Source organism: Lagopus leucura, unplaced genomic scaffold, assembly GCF_019238085.1.
Source record: "Lagopus leucura isolate 7727_CA_CO unplaced genomic scaffold, USGS_WTPT01 Super-Scaffold_54, whole genome shotgun sequence".
NCBI classification, from domain to species: Eukaryota; Metazoa; Chordata; class Aves; order Galliformes; family Phasianidae; genus Lagopus; species Lagopus leucura.
Window position 1 is genome coordinate 1,938,707 of NW_024962251.1, and position 20,904 is coordinate 1,959,610.

At 46.7% G+C, this 20,904-nt stretch overlaps 1 protein-coding gene across 1 annotated transcript in view; it reads left to right on the plus strand.

Annotated features, from left to right (window-relative positions):
- The first annotated feature begins 2,148 nt into the window (after window positions 1-2,148).
- PRDM6 (PR/SET domain 6) overlaps window positions 2,149-20,904 on the plus strand; it is a 73,167-nt gene continuing 54,411 nt past the window's right edge. Inside the window, exons 1-3 of the mRNA XM_042874352.1 lie at window positions 2,149-2,168; window positions 2,602-3,126; window positions 11,116-11,423. Coding sequence (XP_042730286.1) covers window positions 2,610-3,126; window positions 11,116-11,423 — 825 coding nt within the window. The 5' untranslated portion in view covers window positions 2,149-2,168; window positions 2,602-2,609. The remainder of the gene's footprint in view (window positions 2,169-2,601; window positions 3,127-11,115; window positions 11,424-20,904) is intronic.

Here is a 20,904-nt window from a genome sequence, read left to right on the forward strand (position 1 = left end):
AGACGGGGCTGGCGGGGCCGCCCGCTGCGGGTAGAGATGGGGCGCGGGTCCGCTCTCTTCGGCCCCGAGGGATGGGAGCGGCGGGATTCTCCGCGCTTCTTTCCCATCTTCCCCCACTGGACTGGGGATGGAAAGGAGCCGCGTCCGGGCTGCGGGTTCTGCGCTTCGTGCGCCAGTTCGGTCACACGGCGCGCTGCCCGAGGAAGCACCGCGCGGCAGCGGAGTGAAGTCCTCCCAGTATGAGCCCGCGCAGAATATTTCTGTTAATAGCCGAAGGCAAATGCAGATATTGACAATGTACTTAAGCCCATTAGCTAGGAGCTTTTCCCCACTTCATCACGTTCACGTAGCGTGAAACGAATTTGAAGGGTCTGCCGCCCCTACAACTCCGTGCTTTTTAAAAGATGCCTGGTAATGAAAAGGGCAGTAATGAGGAGCTGCGCGTTAAAAATAAATAAATAAATAAATAGAAATAAAAATGGTCGGAAAGAACGGAATAAAACTGTCACCGGTCAGGAGCTGGTCAAGGAGGAGGCACTGCGTTAACGCGGTGCCAGTGCAGCAAAGCAGCAGCCGCTGCCAGCAGCCGCGTGCCCCCAGCAGACGGACGCACCTCGCAGCGCACGGCGCGGCTCCCAGCCCGCCCCGCAGCCCACCGCCGACTGTCACAACTTCACAAAGTGCACTGATGGAGCGAGACGGCTGAAAATTCATCGTATCTTACGCCCTAGGGTCGATCAAAGACATTAAGAACGTTTTATAGCCAACTTCGTAAGCCGTAAGAATCAGATTTTTTTTTCTCGTACTTGTGTTTGCCTTTAACTTAGGTGTTATCAATCTATACAGAAGATGACGGATGACCTTGTCAAAATGACGCCAGTCTAAACATTTTTTTGCCTCAGCCCTGTTCAAATTTGTGTTAAAATGTCTTGCCTTAGACACAGACAAAATCCAAACAGCAGAAGCTTTCCCAGGCTCTGCGAGAAGTAAGGCTGGGAAAGAAACAAACTGGAAACAGGGTGGGGAATGGCGAAATGAGCGTGGGCTCACCCGCTCTGCCGGTGAGCGAGTGGCGCGGCACCTGGCAGCGATGGCTGCTCTTCCAGCAGAGAGATGTTCTGGTGATAAAAGCACTTGGTCTGACTGTTCAGTCTTAAATGTGTCGGATACCATGTGCGTGTGATACACCTCAGACAGATGACACTTCTCGCCTAGTTTTGTTGTACGATGTAGGAAAAAAAGCGAAGAACCGGTGATATTCTCCCTGACAGGTGAACCCAACAGCTGAGTAAAGGAGTCGGAAAACATCTTTTTTTTTTTAAGGAAAGCGGAGTGAAAAAGAAGTTAGAGAAGTATGTCGCCATAGCTTGCATCTCCACCAGCGTACTCATTGATTGGTGCTAAAACCGACAGAGAGAACAGGAATGAGATTTGCTGGTGGCCGAAAGGACGGGGTTTCAGGGGAGAGGAATTCCGCAGCGATGAGTTCCATCTCTGCTGGGAGCCCTCGGACAGGTCCTAGGTGACCGCGGACTGGCAGAGAGGCGTACGCGGCGCAGCCGGTAGGGCGGCACCGGAGCAGCGAATGGGCTGGGAAGGGCCATAACACCCACCTCGAGGGCCCAGGACGGGGAGAGCGGGGCCTCCTCTCCCCAGCCCGGCCAGGCCGGGCACCAAGCGGCTGCGGGGCCGCTGCTAGCGGATTCTCCTGCGGTGCTGCGCGCCCGTAGCCAGGGAGGACGGCAGGAGGGAGGAGGGACTGGGGGAGGGAAGGCAGAAGGGGACACCTTTAAAAGTTGAGCAAGGAACAAAGTGGGGGATGTTGCCAGAAAAAGGGCTCTGCGCTCAGGCTCGCTGGTAACTTCCCGCTCCCTCCCCTCCCTCTCGTACACACCACACACGCTTGTATTTTGCGCTGTCGTAAAACCCACGTGTCTAGCCCGGAGTCTGCCAGAGAGGAGCGAGAAGCCCGGCCGTGACTACCATGCGCAGCCACGGCAGAGGGAGCCTGGCGGCTCGCGTCTAGCCGGTACCCGAAGGGGACATCCCGTTTCCCGTCAACAAAGACGCAGAAAAGCCCTTCCCTCAGCCCTCCGCCGGCCCGAGGGCTCCCGGGTCCGCGCGCCCTCCCGCACGCCGACCGCGCAGTTCCTGCGTGCCCCGCTCAGGTAAGGGAGCTCCGGGCCGGGGGCGGCTCCGGCCCCGCCGCCTCGCAGGGGTGGGCTCCCCGGTGTGCTGGGAGCTCTATCCCCGTCCCAGTCTGGCTGGGAACAGACCCGTGCATGTCTGCGTGGGGCTAAAGTTTCCTCCGTCTCCCTGCTGCGAACTTTGAGAGCCGTTTGCTGCCGCGGAGAGAGGGGAAGAGATAAGGCAAGACGCCGCGTGCGCGGCTGCCGCTGGCACAGGCGCCCCGGGGCGGCTCCGGCTCCCCGGCCGCTGCCCCCCGCCCAGGCTTCGCCGCTGCGCTCCGCACTTCCCCCCGCCGGCCCCGCAGGGGAGGGTGGCGGAGCTGCTCCCGCAGCCGAGCGCGGGGAGCTCATGCGTGGGCCGGGGCGGGGCGGGGGTCTCACGTTTGCTCTCCGCTTCTTCCCCGCTCCTCAGGCAGCGCGATGCTGAAGCCCGGCGACCCCGGCGGCTCCGCGTTCCTGAAGGTGGATCCTGCCTATCTGCAGCACTGGCAGCAGCTCTTCCCGCAGAGCGGCCAGCTCAAGAGCAGCGGGGCCCTCGCCCAGCTCCAGCCGCCCGAGAGAGCCGAGCCCCCGGCTGACAGCCTCCGCCAGCGCCCGGCCTCGCTCTCCTCTGCTTCTTCGTCCTCGTCTACTCCGTCTTCCTCATCCGCCTCGTCCTGCGTCGCCGCGGCGGCCGCGTCCCTGGCCGGCCTGACCGCCCTGCCGGTCACCCAGCTGCCCGTCTTCGCCCCGCTGCAGAGCTCCGAGCCCACGGCCGGGGGAGCGCCCGCTCCCCTGCAGGGCAAGGACTTGTGCGGGACCGGCGGCGGCAGCAAATGCGGCGAGCGCGCTTCCGCCCGCTTCCGCTGCTCAGCCGAGGAGCTGGACTACTACCTGTACGGGCAGCAGCGCATGGAGATCATCCCCCTGAACCAGCACACCAGCGACCCCAACAACCGTACGTACCGGAGCCCCCCTCGCGCTTCCCGGCGCCCCGTCGCCGCCGTTCCCCGCCACGGGTCGGCATTCTGCCCGCACCGCGCTCCCTAGGGAGCACCTCTGCCCGTCGCCTCTTCCCGGCGCCGGGTGAGAGCGTCGGTGGTCGCGCTCTCGGGAGGAGGGCTGCAGCCCCTGGGGGACCACCTTCGTGGTGGAGAGCCGGCTCCTTCTTCGGAAGGCAGGCTGCATCGGAAGGACTCTCGCGCGGTCGGTTTCTCTCGGAGGGCTGCTAGGGACGTAGTTCCACAAACGGAGCGTGTGAGGAGTTTGCCGTTCACCCGGCGCTTCCCCGCCTTGCCTGTACCACTTCGCTCCTGCCCGGAGAGCCTGGGCCTCGATGCATCCCCAGAAATCAGTCCCTGCTCCGAGCTGGGCAGGAGAAAAGTTTCAGCTTCAGTCAGATGGAGCAGGGCAAAGTTTTTCTCCCTCTTATCTCGGAGTATCATTTTCCTTTCAGACCTCGTTAACACCTAGCTAGTTTTAGTTTTCATGCTCGCTGTAAAGCAGGACGCCGTCACTGTGTACGGAAAGCGCGGCTTTTGTGGAGGAGAAAACGCCGTTTCCCCGAGTGTTAGAACTCGCTGAGCTCTTGGTGAATAGGAAATCTTGAATCCCTTTGCTAATTACAACTAGTTGTTTAGATTTTGTTTTTGTTTGTCTGCTTTTTGAGGCCGTGTTTGTTTGGTTTTATTTTTGGAAGGGTAGGGACGCCCCAGTTATTAAACATCGGCATCTACTGCAGGTTCGTAACTCTTGAAGTTGGTTTTGCTCATCTGTAGTTCCTTTCTCTGCCCGTCCTCTTCGACCGAGGAAATTCGTGGGCTGAAAGTAACCAATGAACTTTATTAATTCACCAAATGTACTGCTAACTTCGCGAGCACGCATGTTGCCCTGTTAAAGCATCAGACCACGGCTTCGCCTTGTAGATTTTTATTAAATTGCATCAACCGCCCTCTCTTATCTAGTGTTTCCTAAAATCCTTTAATTCTGTGATCCCTATTCCTTGAAATGTCTTTTTAAGGGTGGCTGCTGAGCAGACAAGGATCACTAACATCCCAGCACAACGCATATTCGTTTCATTTCAATTCGGATGCGGAGTTTGTTCTGAAAGTTTCCGTGAAACTCAGTTGTGTGCTAAAAGTACAGAGTATGGGCGTTGGCGTGGTCCTAATCACGGTGTGTAAGCCTTGAAGAGCAGAAGGAAAGTTGGCACAGCGTCTGTTTGGTGGGCACTCCTGTCCCCTCCTAACACTGCGAACCTTTACACTTTGGGCACCAACTTTGTTTTGAGAGATTTCTTTGTGCTGAGCGTTGCCCCATAGCGAAATGTATTTGTGCATTTTCTGTACATAAAGCGTGATCTTTTAAATTGCATGTACTTAATGGAACCTGAAATCCACTCCTAATCGCCAGCTGAGCTGTTGAGACAATTCATGTTTCACTTCTACGGGCAGCTCTGTAAATCTGTAAGATAAAGGTTTTAAAAAGAGAAAGGAAGATAAAAAGAGATTTGGAGGGAGTGTTTTCATGGAACGAGCGGAATAACAGCGTGCTGCAGAACCGGTGGCGATGTCTGCGCCGTTTCTCCCCAGTCGCGATAGCGAATGTGGCTTCATGGGGCAACGCGGCTGCGAAAGGGCCGCGGCGAGCCGCGCTGCCGGGACGGGGCGGCGGCACCCGGAGTTGCCGGGCGGACCTCTCCTCTCTCGACTGCGAGATCCAAGCCTCTCTTCGCCGGGCTGGCTGGCTGGGCAGCTTTCACTCTAACACTGCTTCGGTTAACATTGCTTGCGTAAAGATTTCGGCTTGAGCGTTACCACCCTCTGGGACCAGGTGCGTTCGCTTCGAGCACACGCGTTCTTAAAAATCAAGAGAAAGCAACTTGTGAGGAAGGAGTGAGGGAATCTCGCGGTGCCACTCGCTCGCACGCACACGAACGTGGAAAAGGCAGAGCTGCTCAGCACCGGCCCGGCGGAAGGTCCCCGGGTGCTGGGGCACGCGGCGCGGACGTGGCTCTGTCCCAGGGCGCACCCCGCTCCTGGGGTGCCACTCGGAGGGAAGAGCGGTCTGCGCTGCAGAGGAGGTTGGGAGCGATCGGCCTGCGCCCGAGCTCTGCCCTCTGTTCGCCCTCTGCGCGCCGCGGCCGGCGGGAGCGGGGTCACCCACGACACCGACCCTCTCCCCGGCGGCAGGACCCGCACCTCGGGCTGCCCCTGGGCCGCTCATCCGCGGCGAGAAGCTGCCGGCGAGCGCCCCGAGGCCCCGTCTCTGCCAGACGCCCCTCTCCGGGCATCCCCTTCCCCTGCGTGTGACGCCCCCTTCCCCGCTCCGCACAGAGGAACCTCCCCCCCTCTCCGGCCCGCAGATCCCCCCGCGGGCGGCGGTCATACGGCCCCGTCGCGGTACAGCGGGCATGGTGCGGCGCGGCGCGGGGGACGAGACTGACCAGGGGAGCTGCGGGCGAAGCGTCAGCGTGGAAACGCGTTCAATTGAACGCCTGTTTAAAGAACAGATGCAGCGCTGGTTAGGGCCCTGCAGCCTCGGCGGGTGGATGGGGACCGCTTTCCTCCCAGCTTCGGGTTCGGAAGGACGTTTTAGGGCGGTGCGGGGGTCTGATCCCCGGGGGTGGGGGTGCGGGGCAGCCGGGAGAGGACAGGCGGCCGTTGCGGGACTGCTCCCTGTGCCGGCACGCACCAGCGTGCCCCGGCAGTGAACGCAGAGCACGGTGTCACCCACGCCAACGGTTCCATTCGGTGTCGAGGTGTAAGAGTGTACGGTGAAGACGTTCGGCACCAGGGCTGTTGGGATGTTTTCTCCAGGCTGCTGGTAACCTGTATGATTTAGCTGTTTTACATCATTAGTTATCCAGCACCCTTAAATATAGCAGATAGCCATATATTAGATTGAGGTTAGGGAAGGTGGTGACTGTTTATTTAGGGTGATAAAATGGTCCATCAGCAGTAATCTCCATCGATATGTGCCACCAGTAGATGAAGGATGAGGGGACAAGCCACAATTAATTGCCCTGTAGTTTTGTAGGAGAGAGTGGAGCCGGTGCGGACTGAACTTCGATCTCCTTTCCCAGAACCTATTCATCATCTCTACATTGTATATGGGGGTCTCTCAGGGGCAGGGGGTGGCAAGGTTTATCTACACACAATATTCTCCTACCCTCCTTATACCTGACACGGGAATTTAATTCATTCAAACGTTCAATCGAAGGCAGAGAAAAACAAGCCCTCCTCCCCAGCCAGCCCCCCACCCGCCTCTCCAAAGGCAGAGCAGCCCCACAGCCGCTCTGCCGGCTCCCCTGTCCCCGAGGCGCGCAGGACACCTCAAATCCGCGGCGGAGCTCGGGCCGAGCGGCGACTCCGCTCCGGAGCGGCAGTGCAGTGACCGCGCCGTGTGTCCGGGACGCGGCCGCCCTCGGGAGGGAGCACCGTCCCGTGAAGGCGCTTCGCCGGTCGGGCTCGGGGCGGCAGCGGGGAACAGGCGCGGGAGCCGGCTGGGGGTCGCAGCGGAGCCGTTCGAGGCTCGCCGGAGGGTGAACCGCGACCCAGGGGCGGCGGGACCCGCGCGTATCCCGTGCAAAGCAACTCCCGAGACAGGGATCCGAAAGGGACAGGATGTCTGCGTTGGAAAGGGTGAAGGCTTGGCTCGCGTCAGGAAGGCTCAGAGCATATGCGAAACAGCGATTAATTTATCTTTGCAGCAGTAAAAAGAGATTACTGTTAGCTCGTAGTGAGAAAACTGAGGCACAAAGGGGCACGATGGGCAGGAAAGCGTTGGCCTTCAGGAGATGAGGGGTCCAGCCTCGCCCTGCCACCCTCCTCCCGGCTGGGTACCTGGGCCCGGCCAAGGACGTAGCGCTGGCGGTGGTGATTTATGCTTACAAGGAGCAGCACGGTGTGAAATGATGGCCACTTGCACTGGATACCTGTGTGCTTGCAGTGAGTTATGAAGGAGGGGGTCAGAGGGCATTCTTCTTTAAATACCAGCAAACTGCAGGTATCCAGTGTAACTGCACCTTTGAAGCGTATTATTGCCGAGACAAAAATGTATTTCTTCCATTTATTGTTACAGCTGGTTTGCTGGTTTGAGCGCTGTGTTGGGCTCTATCTTGTTGTGACAAAAGTTTTCTCCTCTCAGATTTCCTTTAAGATATGCTCTAGCAGTGCTATTTAGGTACGAGAATGTTTAGAATTATATTCTGGGGGCAACAGCCAGCGCTTTCCTTTTTGCTCAGCACTAGCACTTGTAAGCGTACTCATGGAGTTACGGTGCTGGCATTACACTGTGCTCATTTTTATGGAGCCAAATAAACGATAACATACTGCACTGTACCCAGAAGAGTCATACCAAACAGCTCCGCTAGGAATTTTTTTTTTTCCTTGCTTTTTCCTTTCCTTAATCTATAGTCTATAGGCCATGAAGGTATACAGAGAGGAACTGATCTCCTTCCATACAGCCTGGCTGCACTCAGACCTGCAGTAGTGCATTTCTACTGACTTTTTATCAGGAGATACTCTGCTCTGACTGCAGTCCTCCTCACTTTTTCCATTTTCAGCAAATTCCTCAATTTTCTCCCATTTCTTACTTTGTTTCTTGATCTGGGGCTTGAATGTGTATCTCTGTTAGCCATCAGAGTACAGCCCTCAGATGAGGCCTGTGCTCACACTGTACTACGTGGCACTCCAGTGCAGAGCTCACACGTGTCCCACCGAGCCTCCCACACCTGTGGATCTTGCCCAAGAGTTTGCAGACTCTTGCAGTGGTCACAGCTCTTTCTGTCTCAAAAAACAGCACAGACTCTTTTCTTCCATGTGTGCATGTTGTATTACATGCTATATAGTGTTTCTCTCAGGGATATTGTTAATCCTTTTTGCAAGGATGTCGGTAAGACCAAGTACGGTCCTATAAAGGGCTTCCTTCTGTTGTCCCAGGAGGCAAGGAAGTCCATGCATCGGGTTTCTGCAGGCAGACTGCCTTTAAATGGGTGGTATGGCACCACAGAAAGTGCATCTGCATCACAGCCTCCCATGCATGTCAAGGAAAAGAGGTGCACTGGCTTTTTTCTGAAGGCAAAGTAAATTGAACCCTGCAGGGCTCCCAGTCCTCACAATATTTATTTAGTTTTTAGTTATTATTTTTAAAATTAAATAAAAACTGGATCTGTATAAACCATGCAACTTAGAAGAAATTTAGTACTTAAAGGCAGACTCCCTCCCTCTCTACAACAAGCCACAAGCCAAAGCAATTTGAGAAGATGTCCCATTTTCCAAACCTTCAGCTTTGGCAGGACAGAGGGAAAGGAGCACAGCAGGAGATAAGATACTGCAGCTGCCAAGCATTAAGATGTTACCAGTGTTTTTGGACAGCAGAAAATAAATAGCATTATGTGTGACTTTCTGCAAGGGTAAATGACAATGACATGGAGTTTGTTTACACTTCTCTTTGATTTCTTAATCTCTTTTCACTTAAGATGTTGAAATAAAATGTTTTACCCGTTCATATTGTTGGAAAGAAGTCAAGAAATCTTCATCATGGGCAGTTGCTACAAGTTGTGTGCCTGAAAGAATTTGCATGTCTGGGAGTAGGATGCAAATGACACCAAAAGTGGTCTGAATGGAGACATGAGGAAGCCTTTGCATGTCCAATGTCTGTTGCTTCAGGGGCACAGTGTCTCTGAAGCAGTCCCTGGTAACATGGCATCAGGAAGGAGAATTATGTGTATAAAGATGACCAAGAATCATGGGCAGACTGGATTGAAGGGCCTGCTCTGGGTGCTAATTGACGTCGTAGTCAAGCATCCTCTCAGTAAGCCTTCACTTTTTCTGCCCCATATTTTCACTCTAGCTTGCATGGTAAGATGCAAGATTTATTCAAAGTGTGCTCAGATGCCAATTAGTTTAGTTTAGTTTAGTTTAGTTTTTTCTTTTTTCTATGTGGGATCTCTTCCTGCATGCTTCCTGCATGGGATAAATTGTGGTGCCACCTTTGAGATCTTTGGAAATGCCCAAAACACAGGACTGCTTGGTTACAGGTTTCTGAGAAGGAAAGAAAGATGTGGTGCTGATACTTCCATTTCCAAATTAGCTGTGGGAACAATCCCAAGCCCCCAACATGTGTGTGCTGCCTTCTATCCATTGAGCCTAGAGATGGCTGTAGGAATATTGGCTGCACAGCAATCTTCTCTCAGGACTTGCCAGAATCTTTTCCCCACAGTCTTGCAACATCAGCCCCCAGCCACCTCTGGCTGATACGGCCAAGAATGCAACCCATGCTGCAGCGGGGGCTTAACCCCACAGAGGGGTCCCTCGCAGTGGGGTATCTCCTTAACAAACTGCTCCAGGACCGTGCAGAGGTGTGATTCAGGTTGGTGTCCTGCTGGCCTTCAACCAGCACTGCACTGCTGAGTTGGGCTCCTGTGGGCTGTGGCATGCAAAGCTTCTGTGGAGCACAGATCTGAAGGACACTCACGAAGGCATAGCAGACCCTCAGAAAACGAGCTTCCAATATTGTCACAGTTCTGAACTCAGCAATTTTTGTGTGGTATAATGTAAAAGAGGTGGATGTAAAATAGGGCTTAGAAAGCCTGCCTAAAATTCAAGACAGGCTGCATTTTAAATACACAGCTTTCACAGATCTTCCGTGGCCTTAACTGAGCAAAGGAAGGTTCCCTCTGACGGCTGTGCAGGGAAAAGACCTGCCTGGCACAAGTGTGCCCACTGTGGGGTGAGGCACAGCTGCTGGGAGCTGTGGCCGCTGCCATCAGCCAGCACAGGGCTGCAGCTAAGAGCAGCCACTCCTATAGTGAGTACTGTGCTGCACTTGTGTATGTAAGCAGTGTAAAATTATTAGAGAAAAGTCATAGGAACTTCTATGGGAGTACTACAGTATAGTTGCTGTTTTCCCTGTTTATTTGCATTTCTGGAATAAAAGCTTTTCCAGTAATACAGAAGTGAAACGTATGGAAGAGAGTAACACATTTCAGTAGATTTATTGTTGTGTTAACTCAGCAACCTCTAGAGAAATGGGCTTCCCAAGCGTGAAACATTTTCCTGGAAGTGGTGCATTCATGGCATGTTCAACAGTGTGTAACGGAAACAATTTACCAAAATTTCCTTTGCTCAGAAAAGAACAACCAGATCCCAAAATAGAGCAACATCATCCTTTAGTCACGCAGTTAGGGAAATTAACATTTTTGTAAAAACGATCTTTCTTCTTCAGAGCTGCTCACCAAGCCAGGCGCTCTGTTCGTGGCCTCAGCTGCATAGAATTGCAGAATCCTTAGCAATTGGAAAAGACCTCTGGTATCACCTAGTCCATCACCATCCACGTGCTGCCAAAACTGCCCATTGAACCGCGTCCCTCTGTATGCAGCAGGCACAGACCCTGTGCTCCGGACCTAACACATTTTTCAAATACGTGCTAGGGAGAGATGATATTTGCTACAAAATATTAATTTTGAGATTAGATGTGGTCATGAGAAAGTAAATGTCTGCACATGCTCCCATTTGCCATTCATCGAGGTCCTGTAGAAATGTATACAGGTGTTCACTCTGTAAATTTGGAGTGAATGTTCTTCTACAAAAGGGATGAAATTAAATTCCATTCCAAATAAACCAAGCTGTGGCAAGGCAGTTGGAAGGCACTTGTCAAGCATTATCACTGGTGAATGCCTGGCTGGAACGCACCGCGGTGGCTTACACACACTTTTGGTGACCCAAAAAGTAAAACTTAAATGTTGCATCACCAGAAAGGAGCCCTGGCAGGTCTGCAAACGCACTGAGTGTGCAGGATGCACACCGGGCCCTCCTTTGGGGTTTCTTATGAAGGGCCTGGCAAAGCGGGGGCCGTCCAGCGCAGCATGCCAATGGGCACCGCGTGACGTGGGCTGCGGGTGGGCCTCGGCAGCGCCGTTCTAACAGCTTCCCTCTGCCCCCAGGATGCGACATGTGTGCCGACAACCGCAACGGCGAGTGCCCCATGCATGGCCCACTGCACTCCTTGCGGCGCTTGGTGGGCACAAGCAGCGCGGCCGCAGCCGCCCCGCCGCCCGAGATCCCTGAATGGCTGCGGGACCTTCCTCGTGAGGTCTGCCTCTGCACCAGCACCGTGCCTGGCCTGGCCTACGGCATCTGCGCTGCGCAGCGCATCCAGCAGGGCACCTGGATCGGGCCCTTCCAGGGCGTCCTGCTGCTGCCGGAGAAGGTCCAAGCGGGAGCCGTCAGGAACACTCAGCACCTCTGGGAAGTAAGTCGCTGCCTTTGTTCCTTGTCAGAGCTGGCTGTTTGGAAACAGACGTTGAGTGTAATCGTAGTTTTACAGAGTGAAAGCAGAAGAAAACAGATCAACAATGTAAGTCAGCTAACCCAGCGGGTTTGGAAATGTAGCCAAAAGCCTTGACCCACTGAGGGCACCCAGAAAACCACAGGCACCTCAGAGCACACATTGCAGAGCTGGTTGGGGCAGGTACTGTTGCACAGAGCACAGAGCTATAGCAGGGATTGCAGCACACAGCGGTTCTGGAATTCTGATCTGAGAGGCAGGAGCTGCCGGAGCTGCTGGGCCACTGTCCCGGTTGTGTGTGTCACCTGGGTGTGTGGGGAGGACATGTGCTGTGCCCTGACACAGCCTGCGGGCAGTGCATGGAGCTGCTGCACTTCCAGGCACGACTTCTTGCTCACAGCTCAGTCCTCCTGCAGCCCTGCACTGACCACAGGTTCCCCTAGAGATGCTTCTGACACTTGCGTGCATTTCTGTTTGTCACCATCGTAGAGAGAGAAACAGTGATAGCTGCTGTGTTCAGGTTGCGGTGGATTGGTTTGTTTCATGATGAACGCTAAATAATCTGCTGTGGTTTGGCAGAAGAGCTCATATACCCTCCTTTGTGTTCCTTGACTGCAAAGGGACATGCATGGCCTTTACTGGTCACAACCCTGCATGCAGTGTCCCATGGAGTGCTGGATTCCATGCTGAAGTGTAGTTTGTGCATGGATGGTAACAATGTCCTATGATTAACTTAGGAAGAAGAGATGATTTTTTATATGCAGGCCTCACAGATAATAGGGAACAAGTGCAGTCCTTGTGTGTATCAATACTTCTATAATTTCTAAGAGTGGCCTCCTGTCTACCTGGTCTTTTGCCATCAGTTCTTTACTTTGTCCTGGCAGGAGTTATTTCTTAGTCAAGTTCACCATAGCCACAGTAGCACTGTCAGACCAACTGCCACGAAGAGGTAGTAGGAGTGTGCCTACAGGTGTAAAGGTGGTGTTTGCCCACCTAGACCAAATCAGAATCTTCAGGAAATCAGGGCACATGCTTCCTGGTGAGGCACTTGACAAGAAATCCCAAAGATAGCAGGAACCCTTTTATTGTCTTCAGGGTGATGCAAGTGAAAGGGAATGGATTCTCAAATATAGTTGATGTTGTGAAGCTGATATGCTTAGTATAGAACTCACTCATGGAAAACGTGCATATTTAGCTGGTCAGTTCTTTGGGACTGGAAACCATTTCTTTTCATTCTTTTGTTCTGTTTTTCATGCTACCTGGCAAACATGACCTGTTTCCATTAGCTGGACCTCCTATGAAATTTCTCTGTGCAGAGAAATAGTAATAACACATGAGGGGTTTGCCTTGAAGTATTTGCTCAAATGAGTCATTGTGGGAAAAGAGAATGTTTCATATTAAAGTGTAAAAGATCTATCCTGGTGCACACCTAAAGGTGTCCTACTCCATGAAATACTGTGTGGCTTGAAATGATTGGGAGTTTTTTGCTGCTTTCTGTAGAGGTGGTATTCCTCTGTTATATCAGGTGCTATTAAATCAGGCTTACATCTGTTTCTGACAAAGCCCGATTGCTACAACGAGAGCATTATAAGATAAGTTGTCAATCTTTTTTTTTTTTTTTTTTTTAATATAATTTTATAATGACTTTGAAGGTTTATAATGTTCAACCTGGTTTAAACTACTTTGCTTATGAGAATGCTAAATAATAAAGCAAACTTGTCAGATCATTGGCTTACATAAACTATTGAAATTTAGTGAAATAAATGGAGTTAGGGAATTGCACATTAATTCTCACTATTAACATAATCCATTAAAAATTAGATTAATTCCATATGAATCAATGTTATGCCAGTTAAGTTACAAATACTGGTCTTTTTTTAACAGGCAAAAATCGACTGATTTCAGGTTAACTTAAAAATTGTTGAAAGCAATCAAGGAAGGAGTTGGGATGGGGTGTGGGATGTGTCTGTGGGAAATTGCCAAAAGCAGAGAAGAAAAAGATCTCGAGAAAAAATAAGATTTCCAGACTCAGGCCACCAAAGAGTGTCAGCTGAGTTTTTGCATGGGTTTGGTCTTCTGTTCTTAACAGACAACACAGATTTCCTGCTGGCTAGCAAAAATGAGTGCGTATGTGTATTTTTAGTGATTTATCTTCAAAATAAGTACTCAATTTAGTTTTTTAGAGGGGAAGTATCATGGGCAGCTCAGATTATTTTTGCTAATGCCAGAAATTGTTAGCAAAGAATAACATACCCCAAGAATTAGCTAAACATAAAGCTTTGGCCATTTTTTATTTATTTTGACTTTCAATTCAGTATGTTTTACCTATCAGAGAACTAATGTTTAAGTAAAAAAACCCACATAGCTAAATAAAGTTGGCAGAAGGTGTGTGGGGGTTTACAAAGCTGAGCTATGAAAATAAATAAAAGCAATAGAAAGTATGCATCTGAGTAGTCTGTATTCTTTTAGTCTATATGGTATGAGAGCGTGGATTAAGTGACTGGAAGTGTTAAAGGAGTTTCTTACTGTCGTCCCTCTTTAAGCTGTGACTGCAGTAAATTCTTCTCCATGAATCTGTTCAAGATGGCTACAAATAGCAGTATGCCTACCGATCTGTTGTTCAGCATTAGGTCTTGATGGACCTCATGAAGATAAATTATCTTTCTTAGTATTGCAAATGTCTTTCTAATATATTTTTCTTTGTCTCTGCATTCCAAAGTAAAGTTGATACGTAGTTGTTTTCATTTACAGCTCTGTTTTCAATGTACCCCAGATAAATAGAATCACAAAGATTTTCAAGCACAGTTACTAATCTGGCGGCTTTTTCTTTTTATTTTTTTCAGTTCTCTTTGTTGTGGGAAACATCAAGAAAACACTGCATTTGATGTATAGTTCAACACTATGGAAATATGCTTTAGTCTGTCTGCGCAAGTGTTCCCACCATGCAGTCAGTGTTTGCTTTGTATGTAATCCATATCGCATAATGTACGGCGACTCAGGGTGAATTACATACCATTCCATTACCTCACAAAAGGCCTTGACACCTATGGGTGTTCATGGGAAATTATTGAGTTCTCTAGCAATCAGCCAAGATGATTTTTTATAACTTACAAAAAGATCTGCCCCTCAGAAAGCCAAAAATATTAGTCATTTTCAGTTGTAGCTCTTTTTTCCCCTTTGGCCCTCTTCTATCATATCCAGAGTTTGCTTGTATTTTATAAAAATACAATAAACTCTGATTTGTTTAAAACAAAAACGGGACTGGGTGTATTAAATAAACACTCTCTTTAGTAATACAGACATTTATTCCAGCACTGCTTGATAATATTTTGGATTTTTTTTTCATTTTGAAGTAATGAGAACAATCCTTTTGTTATTACAAAGAAAACAGAGACTTTCTCAGCAATTAAGTCCTACTGATGAGAATGAGATAATTTTCCCCTAATGTGTTTTCTAATAAAGAACTGAAAAGGCAAACTTGATTCCAACATATATGAAAACATTATCTCAATTATTAATGTGTCCTTATTCCCTGGAGATAAATTAATCTAGTTGCGCATGGTTTCCCCTTTCTGTTTAACATCAAAATTTAATAAGAGTAGACTTAAGGAATGTATATGATATACACTTAACATTCTAATAGAATAAAATGTGAGGTTTAAAAGGCATGAGCATTTTAGTACCCAAAGTTTTTCAGGCTCAAATCTTTCAACTGTGAGTTCTGGAAATAGTTAAATCATAAATTCCCCCCGTGAATACAGCTTAAAGGAAAAAAGTTTTACTGACAGACATATCAAAGAATGGAACCTTACCGTTTCCTTTTCTTAATTTGCCCAATAAACATTTTGCTGTCTTGCTTGTTTTTCTATTCACTGGAGATGAAGTAGTCTTTTCCTTGGAATAGCCTAGCAGCATCAGATACATTATTTCAGTTTATTTTAGCTTGACTTAGTTACAATTCTTTTTTTTTAATATTTATTTTTTTAATTTGCTATCTCTTTTTTTTTTTCTTTTTTTCTTTTTTTTTTTTTGCATTAATGTGCAAAATATACATACAATGTGATGTTCATTGGTGCATGTGTCCTGTTAATAAAGAACTCAGCAGTTCTTGTGCCTCAACTGAAGTCAAAGAAATCACTGCCTTTGGCTGCACCCAGACCTGTAATGTGCATTTTGCTGGGACACGTGCTGGCCAGAGTCCATGTGGTGGTACCTTCCACTTCTGTCCTGATTAATCTGCAGAGAGAATCCCTACCTTTTCAGTGGAGGACTCATTCCAGTTATGTTGATAGATTTGTATTTAAATTCTCAAAGCTGTAGTTTCGGGCTAAATTCACTGCTACAGCAAAGCACTAGGGGATAGAATTATGTGCATGCCATAGTTCTATTATAAAGTGAAAATTATGTTTCTCAGTAATCCATCATCTAGTATTCTAGACTGCTTGTCAGCCCTGTTTGAAATATGTCATGTTCATGAAATTCAAATAATTCTAGCTTAAAAAAAAACTTGCTGATACTACTATTATATCTTAAATTGTGCAAATTAACAGCTGCTGCCATTCTCTTGATGTTTTGTTTTGCTTTTCTGTGGTTTTTTTTTTTTCTGTTGTTTTGCATTTATTTTCTGTTACAGATCACATTAATTTTTACATTTATGCAGATTTTGAATTCACATACTGCCTACTGGAAATCTCCCCAGTGTTTTATTCAGTACCTTACTGGGCCAAATGTTATTAGAGCAACTTCAGCATAGCTGCTTCTTTCATTTAGGTGCCTTAGAAGAAAATCACACTAAGTTGCTATAAAGCAACTTGCCCACATTAATATTTCTGTATCACTTAATATCATGCATTTCCATTTTTTTTTTTGGTAAGTTATAGAGTCAATCTAAAGTTATTTTGATCCCAGACACAAAAGCTAGTTTGTATTTGATAATTCTATTTCTTAGGAAAACTAAATGAAAACCCTTTTCCTTTAGAAACCTTGCATGCTTGATAAGACACCTTATCTTTATATAACTCAGTATCTTCAACATATTTATTCCATGTAAAACAAGGTGTTCGTTGTATGCCAGAGCAAATATGTATCCCTAGGAGCATGTGCAAGAAAAAAACAAATCTCATTTGACTTCCTACTTAATGAAAGAAATTTTCCAATAAAATTTGGAGGGCAGTTGCATACTGTTGCAGAATCTCAACTCTGTTACAGAAAATGAAAATTCTGAGGGCAATACCAAAAAACAACAGCAAATGCCATATTGTCCATATGATCCAAATTGTGAGATTGTGCAGTGGCTGTTTTTCCATAGCATATACTGTCACCTTGGCAGTTATAGTGTGTAATGCACATTAAGTGCTGACAACAGAACACAAGTAAATATAAAAGCTCATTTCTGTCTTTAATTGACTGCTTTCTGTCTTGTTCAGAAGTGATCCAATCACCCAAATTCTGGAAACATTTTCCCTTCCCTTCCCTCTCCTCTTTGTTACAAAATTTCCATTGTTGGATAAAATCCACCTTTATAAAGCAAGAAATTACTCTTAATTTACAGTAACATTAGCAGTGAATTATTTCTACTGACTTTTGATTGAATATGGGTGAAAAATGCACTGTTTTAATGAGATATACAGACATCCAAAAATATATTGCAATACATGTAGGAAATGGATTTGATAAGCCAAAACTGCATCCAGCACTTTTCTGCGTGGAGATGCTGCTCAATATTTTTCAGAACTGCCTCAGCCACTTCATATGTTCTGTTTGCCCAGGTTGCATGTCATGGAACATGCGCTGACTTTAACGTGCAGATGATGCTCAGTGTGATGCTCAGACTTTATATGTCTGCTTAACATAAAAACTGTAAAATTCAGCCTAGCATGTGCGTTCCTCCTATGTGTTTGGCACCTTTTTTTCAGATAAGTTACAGAATTCCATTATCCAAATTGTTACACATGTGTGACAGAGGTTGACCTTTAGTCATGTCAATCCTTTTTGTGTAGGCCTCAGGCTCCAGCCTAATGGCTCAAAGCCTGATTTACTCACTGTAATAAGGGCAGGAGGTCGAGCAATTGTCAGCTTGCCTGCTCGTACTCGTCTCAGAGCCTGGTTGAAGGCTGTTAACACAAAGCTTTTCAAAGTGAATTTACAACCACCTCCACTGACAGAGGCCAATCAGTACACCATAAATGTCAGGTTAGTGAGATTGAGCAGTAAGTAAAGTACTGGCAGCCCACTATTGGCTGAAATCAATTGCTTTAGGTTTACCGAGAATAGCAATCTGTGTATAACTACATTTCTGGAACTCGTTTAAGTATGGAGTGCAAGCCTGAGTACAGATTAGGGAGAATTACCCCCCAATAACAGCTGCAGCATGGAGCTCTTCATTTTTTATTCTTCTGCACTAGTGGTTTATGTGATTAATGATCAGAAAGTTGTTGGACCTGCCTCTGAATTAAAGAAACAAGATTATTTCATGCACAGGGGAAAAGAAATAAGAATAAAAATAAAATGGCTTGCTATCTTATCTGGGCAGAGAGGACTAGGAATTTTTTAAATGTGTGGGCTCACTAGTACTGGACTGTTCCAGGGAAGGCTTTTTCACATGGAAACAGTGGCCTTCTGATGTTATTTTGCTACTGAGAACTATCACAGAATTCACTAATGAGTGATTAAGTACTTGATGTTCTGAATATCCATGAGATGTTGTTACCCACAAGACTGGATGTTTTTATCATTTTGTGCAGTGACAGCTTGGACAACAATTCATTTGGCTTTGAAAGCATCAGCATTAAAATGTAGGAATCCATTAAAATGCTGTATGCCAGGATTTATAAATTAGGCAATTTCCTTGATTATTGCAATCATTTACAAAATTGATTATCCCAGTGTGGTATAGGCAGATTTCAGCAGTGATCATTGACAACAGGCATGTCCTCTAATATCTATACTCATTGTTCTCTAAAAGAAAAGCCACTCCACTGCTATGTTATTCTCCATCTCAAGGTCAATTATGCATTGCAAGAAGTCTACTGATGTAGAAGATCACACATCTTTAAAGGAAAACTACACCAGCTCTTTATAGATGGCAGCAATAGCCTGAAAGTGTTTTTTTGTGTTGATTTTTCTTGCCCTATTGTTTGTAATTTGCTTGCTGATAGTCAAGACATTCATTTGAATCTGCAGTGTGTATTCTCTTTGCGATCCATTATTGAAAGGTAAATAATTTTGGCAAATTGCAGCTGTAAATATTTATTTGATTGAAGATTTAAAAGTCAATACTGTGTTTTATTTGTTGCATCTAAAAGTTCTAATTAACCAATAGATATAGTGTATAGTAACTTCATTTGGGTCAATTATTTCTGCAAGACATTATAAAGACATTGTGTCACAAAGCAAATACACTGTAGAAGTTTTCCTATATTAAAACAAATACAATAAAACCACAAAGTGCTAGCTACCAACCACAAAATGACAGCTATTTCTACCTGTGTGAAAGTGAGCAATATGCACACGGTGAAAACCTCCAAATGCTAAAGCTCAAAATGCTGGTGAATAAAGATTATTTTTGCCACTGTACATGTGTTTCAGCTGGAACCACAATGAGCTAATTTGTGCCAAGCCTCATGCAGATTGTAAGCTTCCAGGGCTGGTATCCTGCAGTTGTTAATCAGCCCTTGCTTGGACAAGATAGCCATTGATGCTGTCAGGAACTTTGATTTAATGGGGTCTTCAGGCATGAGTGAATAACACAGTATCATTTTGATCACAGTTCTAAATCATTTTTTTCCAAGATAGGCCGACCATTCTTTCAGAGGCACAGAGGCATCTGCATGTTTGTCTGCTACTGTACATGCAACAACAGTAGGGCACAGTTAGCTTAACGGTTAGCTTAACCTTTGAATGAATGTTTTAATTTGACTTCAGAATAGTGTTTCACTGTGAAGAAAGAAAGGATTGCGTTGCTAATAACTATGTAGTGATACGTTTTATTTAGTTGAATAATTTTTAGCATCAATAATGGTTTTTTTGTATCTTGTAAGAAATCTGTAACTCGTACATTTATTGCTCGTACTGTATTACATACATGTTTCATGGATTTATCAAGGTGTACATAAACTATTCAATATCTTCACAGCAATTCAACCTGGTGTGTTTTGCGTAAGCAAATAAAGGTAGTAATTTCAGATCATTTCTGATAGTGGTTTGATTTTATCCATGAAACTATCAAGTTGAGAAAAGTGATTTTATCAGAAGTATGAATACTCCTACTGAAACAGATGCCTCAGGAAGGCTCTGTTCTTCATGCCATACCTGAAAGAGAACCCTGTGTTTGGATGTGAATGAATGTTCAGTATTCATTACAATCCTAATAACAATAATAATAGTAACAGTAACAATAAAAACAAGAATAATAATCTTATATTAAGTAAAATGTCACGTGTAAAGCAAATTAAGTATGCAAAGGTAGGATTCATGGCTGTTACCTAGGCCAATCTTCCGCTTGTGTAAAGATCAGTGCTTTTTAAAAAATTGTTTATTTCTTCTACTTACTGCCCAGTGTCATGTCAGCAGTCACTATGGAGAGCACGGAATTAGCTTTTGTCAAGCTATCAAGAGAAATTTTAATAGCAGGAGGGTTTGGTGACTGATGTTATAGTTAGCACACTATTTTACAAGCAGTTACAATAGAAAGTAAAAAAAAACAAACAAACAAGAAAACCAACAAAAAACAAAATTTTGTCTTTTCAAAATTCTTTTCTGTTTCTCAGTCTTAAGTTGTCTTGAATTCTGCCCCCACTTCTGTTGCTCCAGTAAAAGCAGATGAGTCAGATCCCCAATTACTCAGAAAAATGAGCTGGAGTTCCATAGTTGTTTTTTATCATTGTTTATTTGTTAGACTTTGGAATATCAGTTACTATTTGGTCACTTCTTAATTTCCCATTGGAGATGTGCAGTTTTACTGGGCTACAGATATTTTCTTGGTTTTGTATTAACTCATGTTGTGTTGACCAGCAAGACCGCAGTGAGAACTGTGGACAGAAATATTTGTTCACCTTCAATGTGACAAACATCAGAAGATGCCTACTCTATGCTGTATGTACATTTTGTGATACTGTTTCTCAAAGCAGTGATGAGCGGTGGAGCGAGCTGTGATACTGGTCAGCTAAATTTAGGTCTGGTCAGTTGCAGTAAAGGTAAAGCTTGTCTTGGTGTTTTTACATGCCTTAATTTTGAATTCGGAAGCACGTTGTTTTTGAGGCAATCATAGGTTGTCTCTGTGTTGCTGGGGTCTGCTCTCCAAGTTTAGCACAGCATCACAGACAACTCTGAAGTGGCATTAAAAAAGGAAAGAAGTCATTCTTTGATTGTGGATAGATCACAGCCTCTAGCTGAGGCTATCTGAAGCTTTCTTACTACAGCTGTTTCCAACACCTTCATCCAGTGA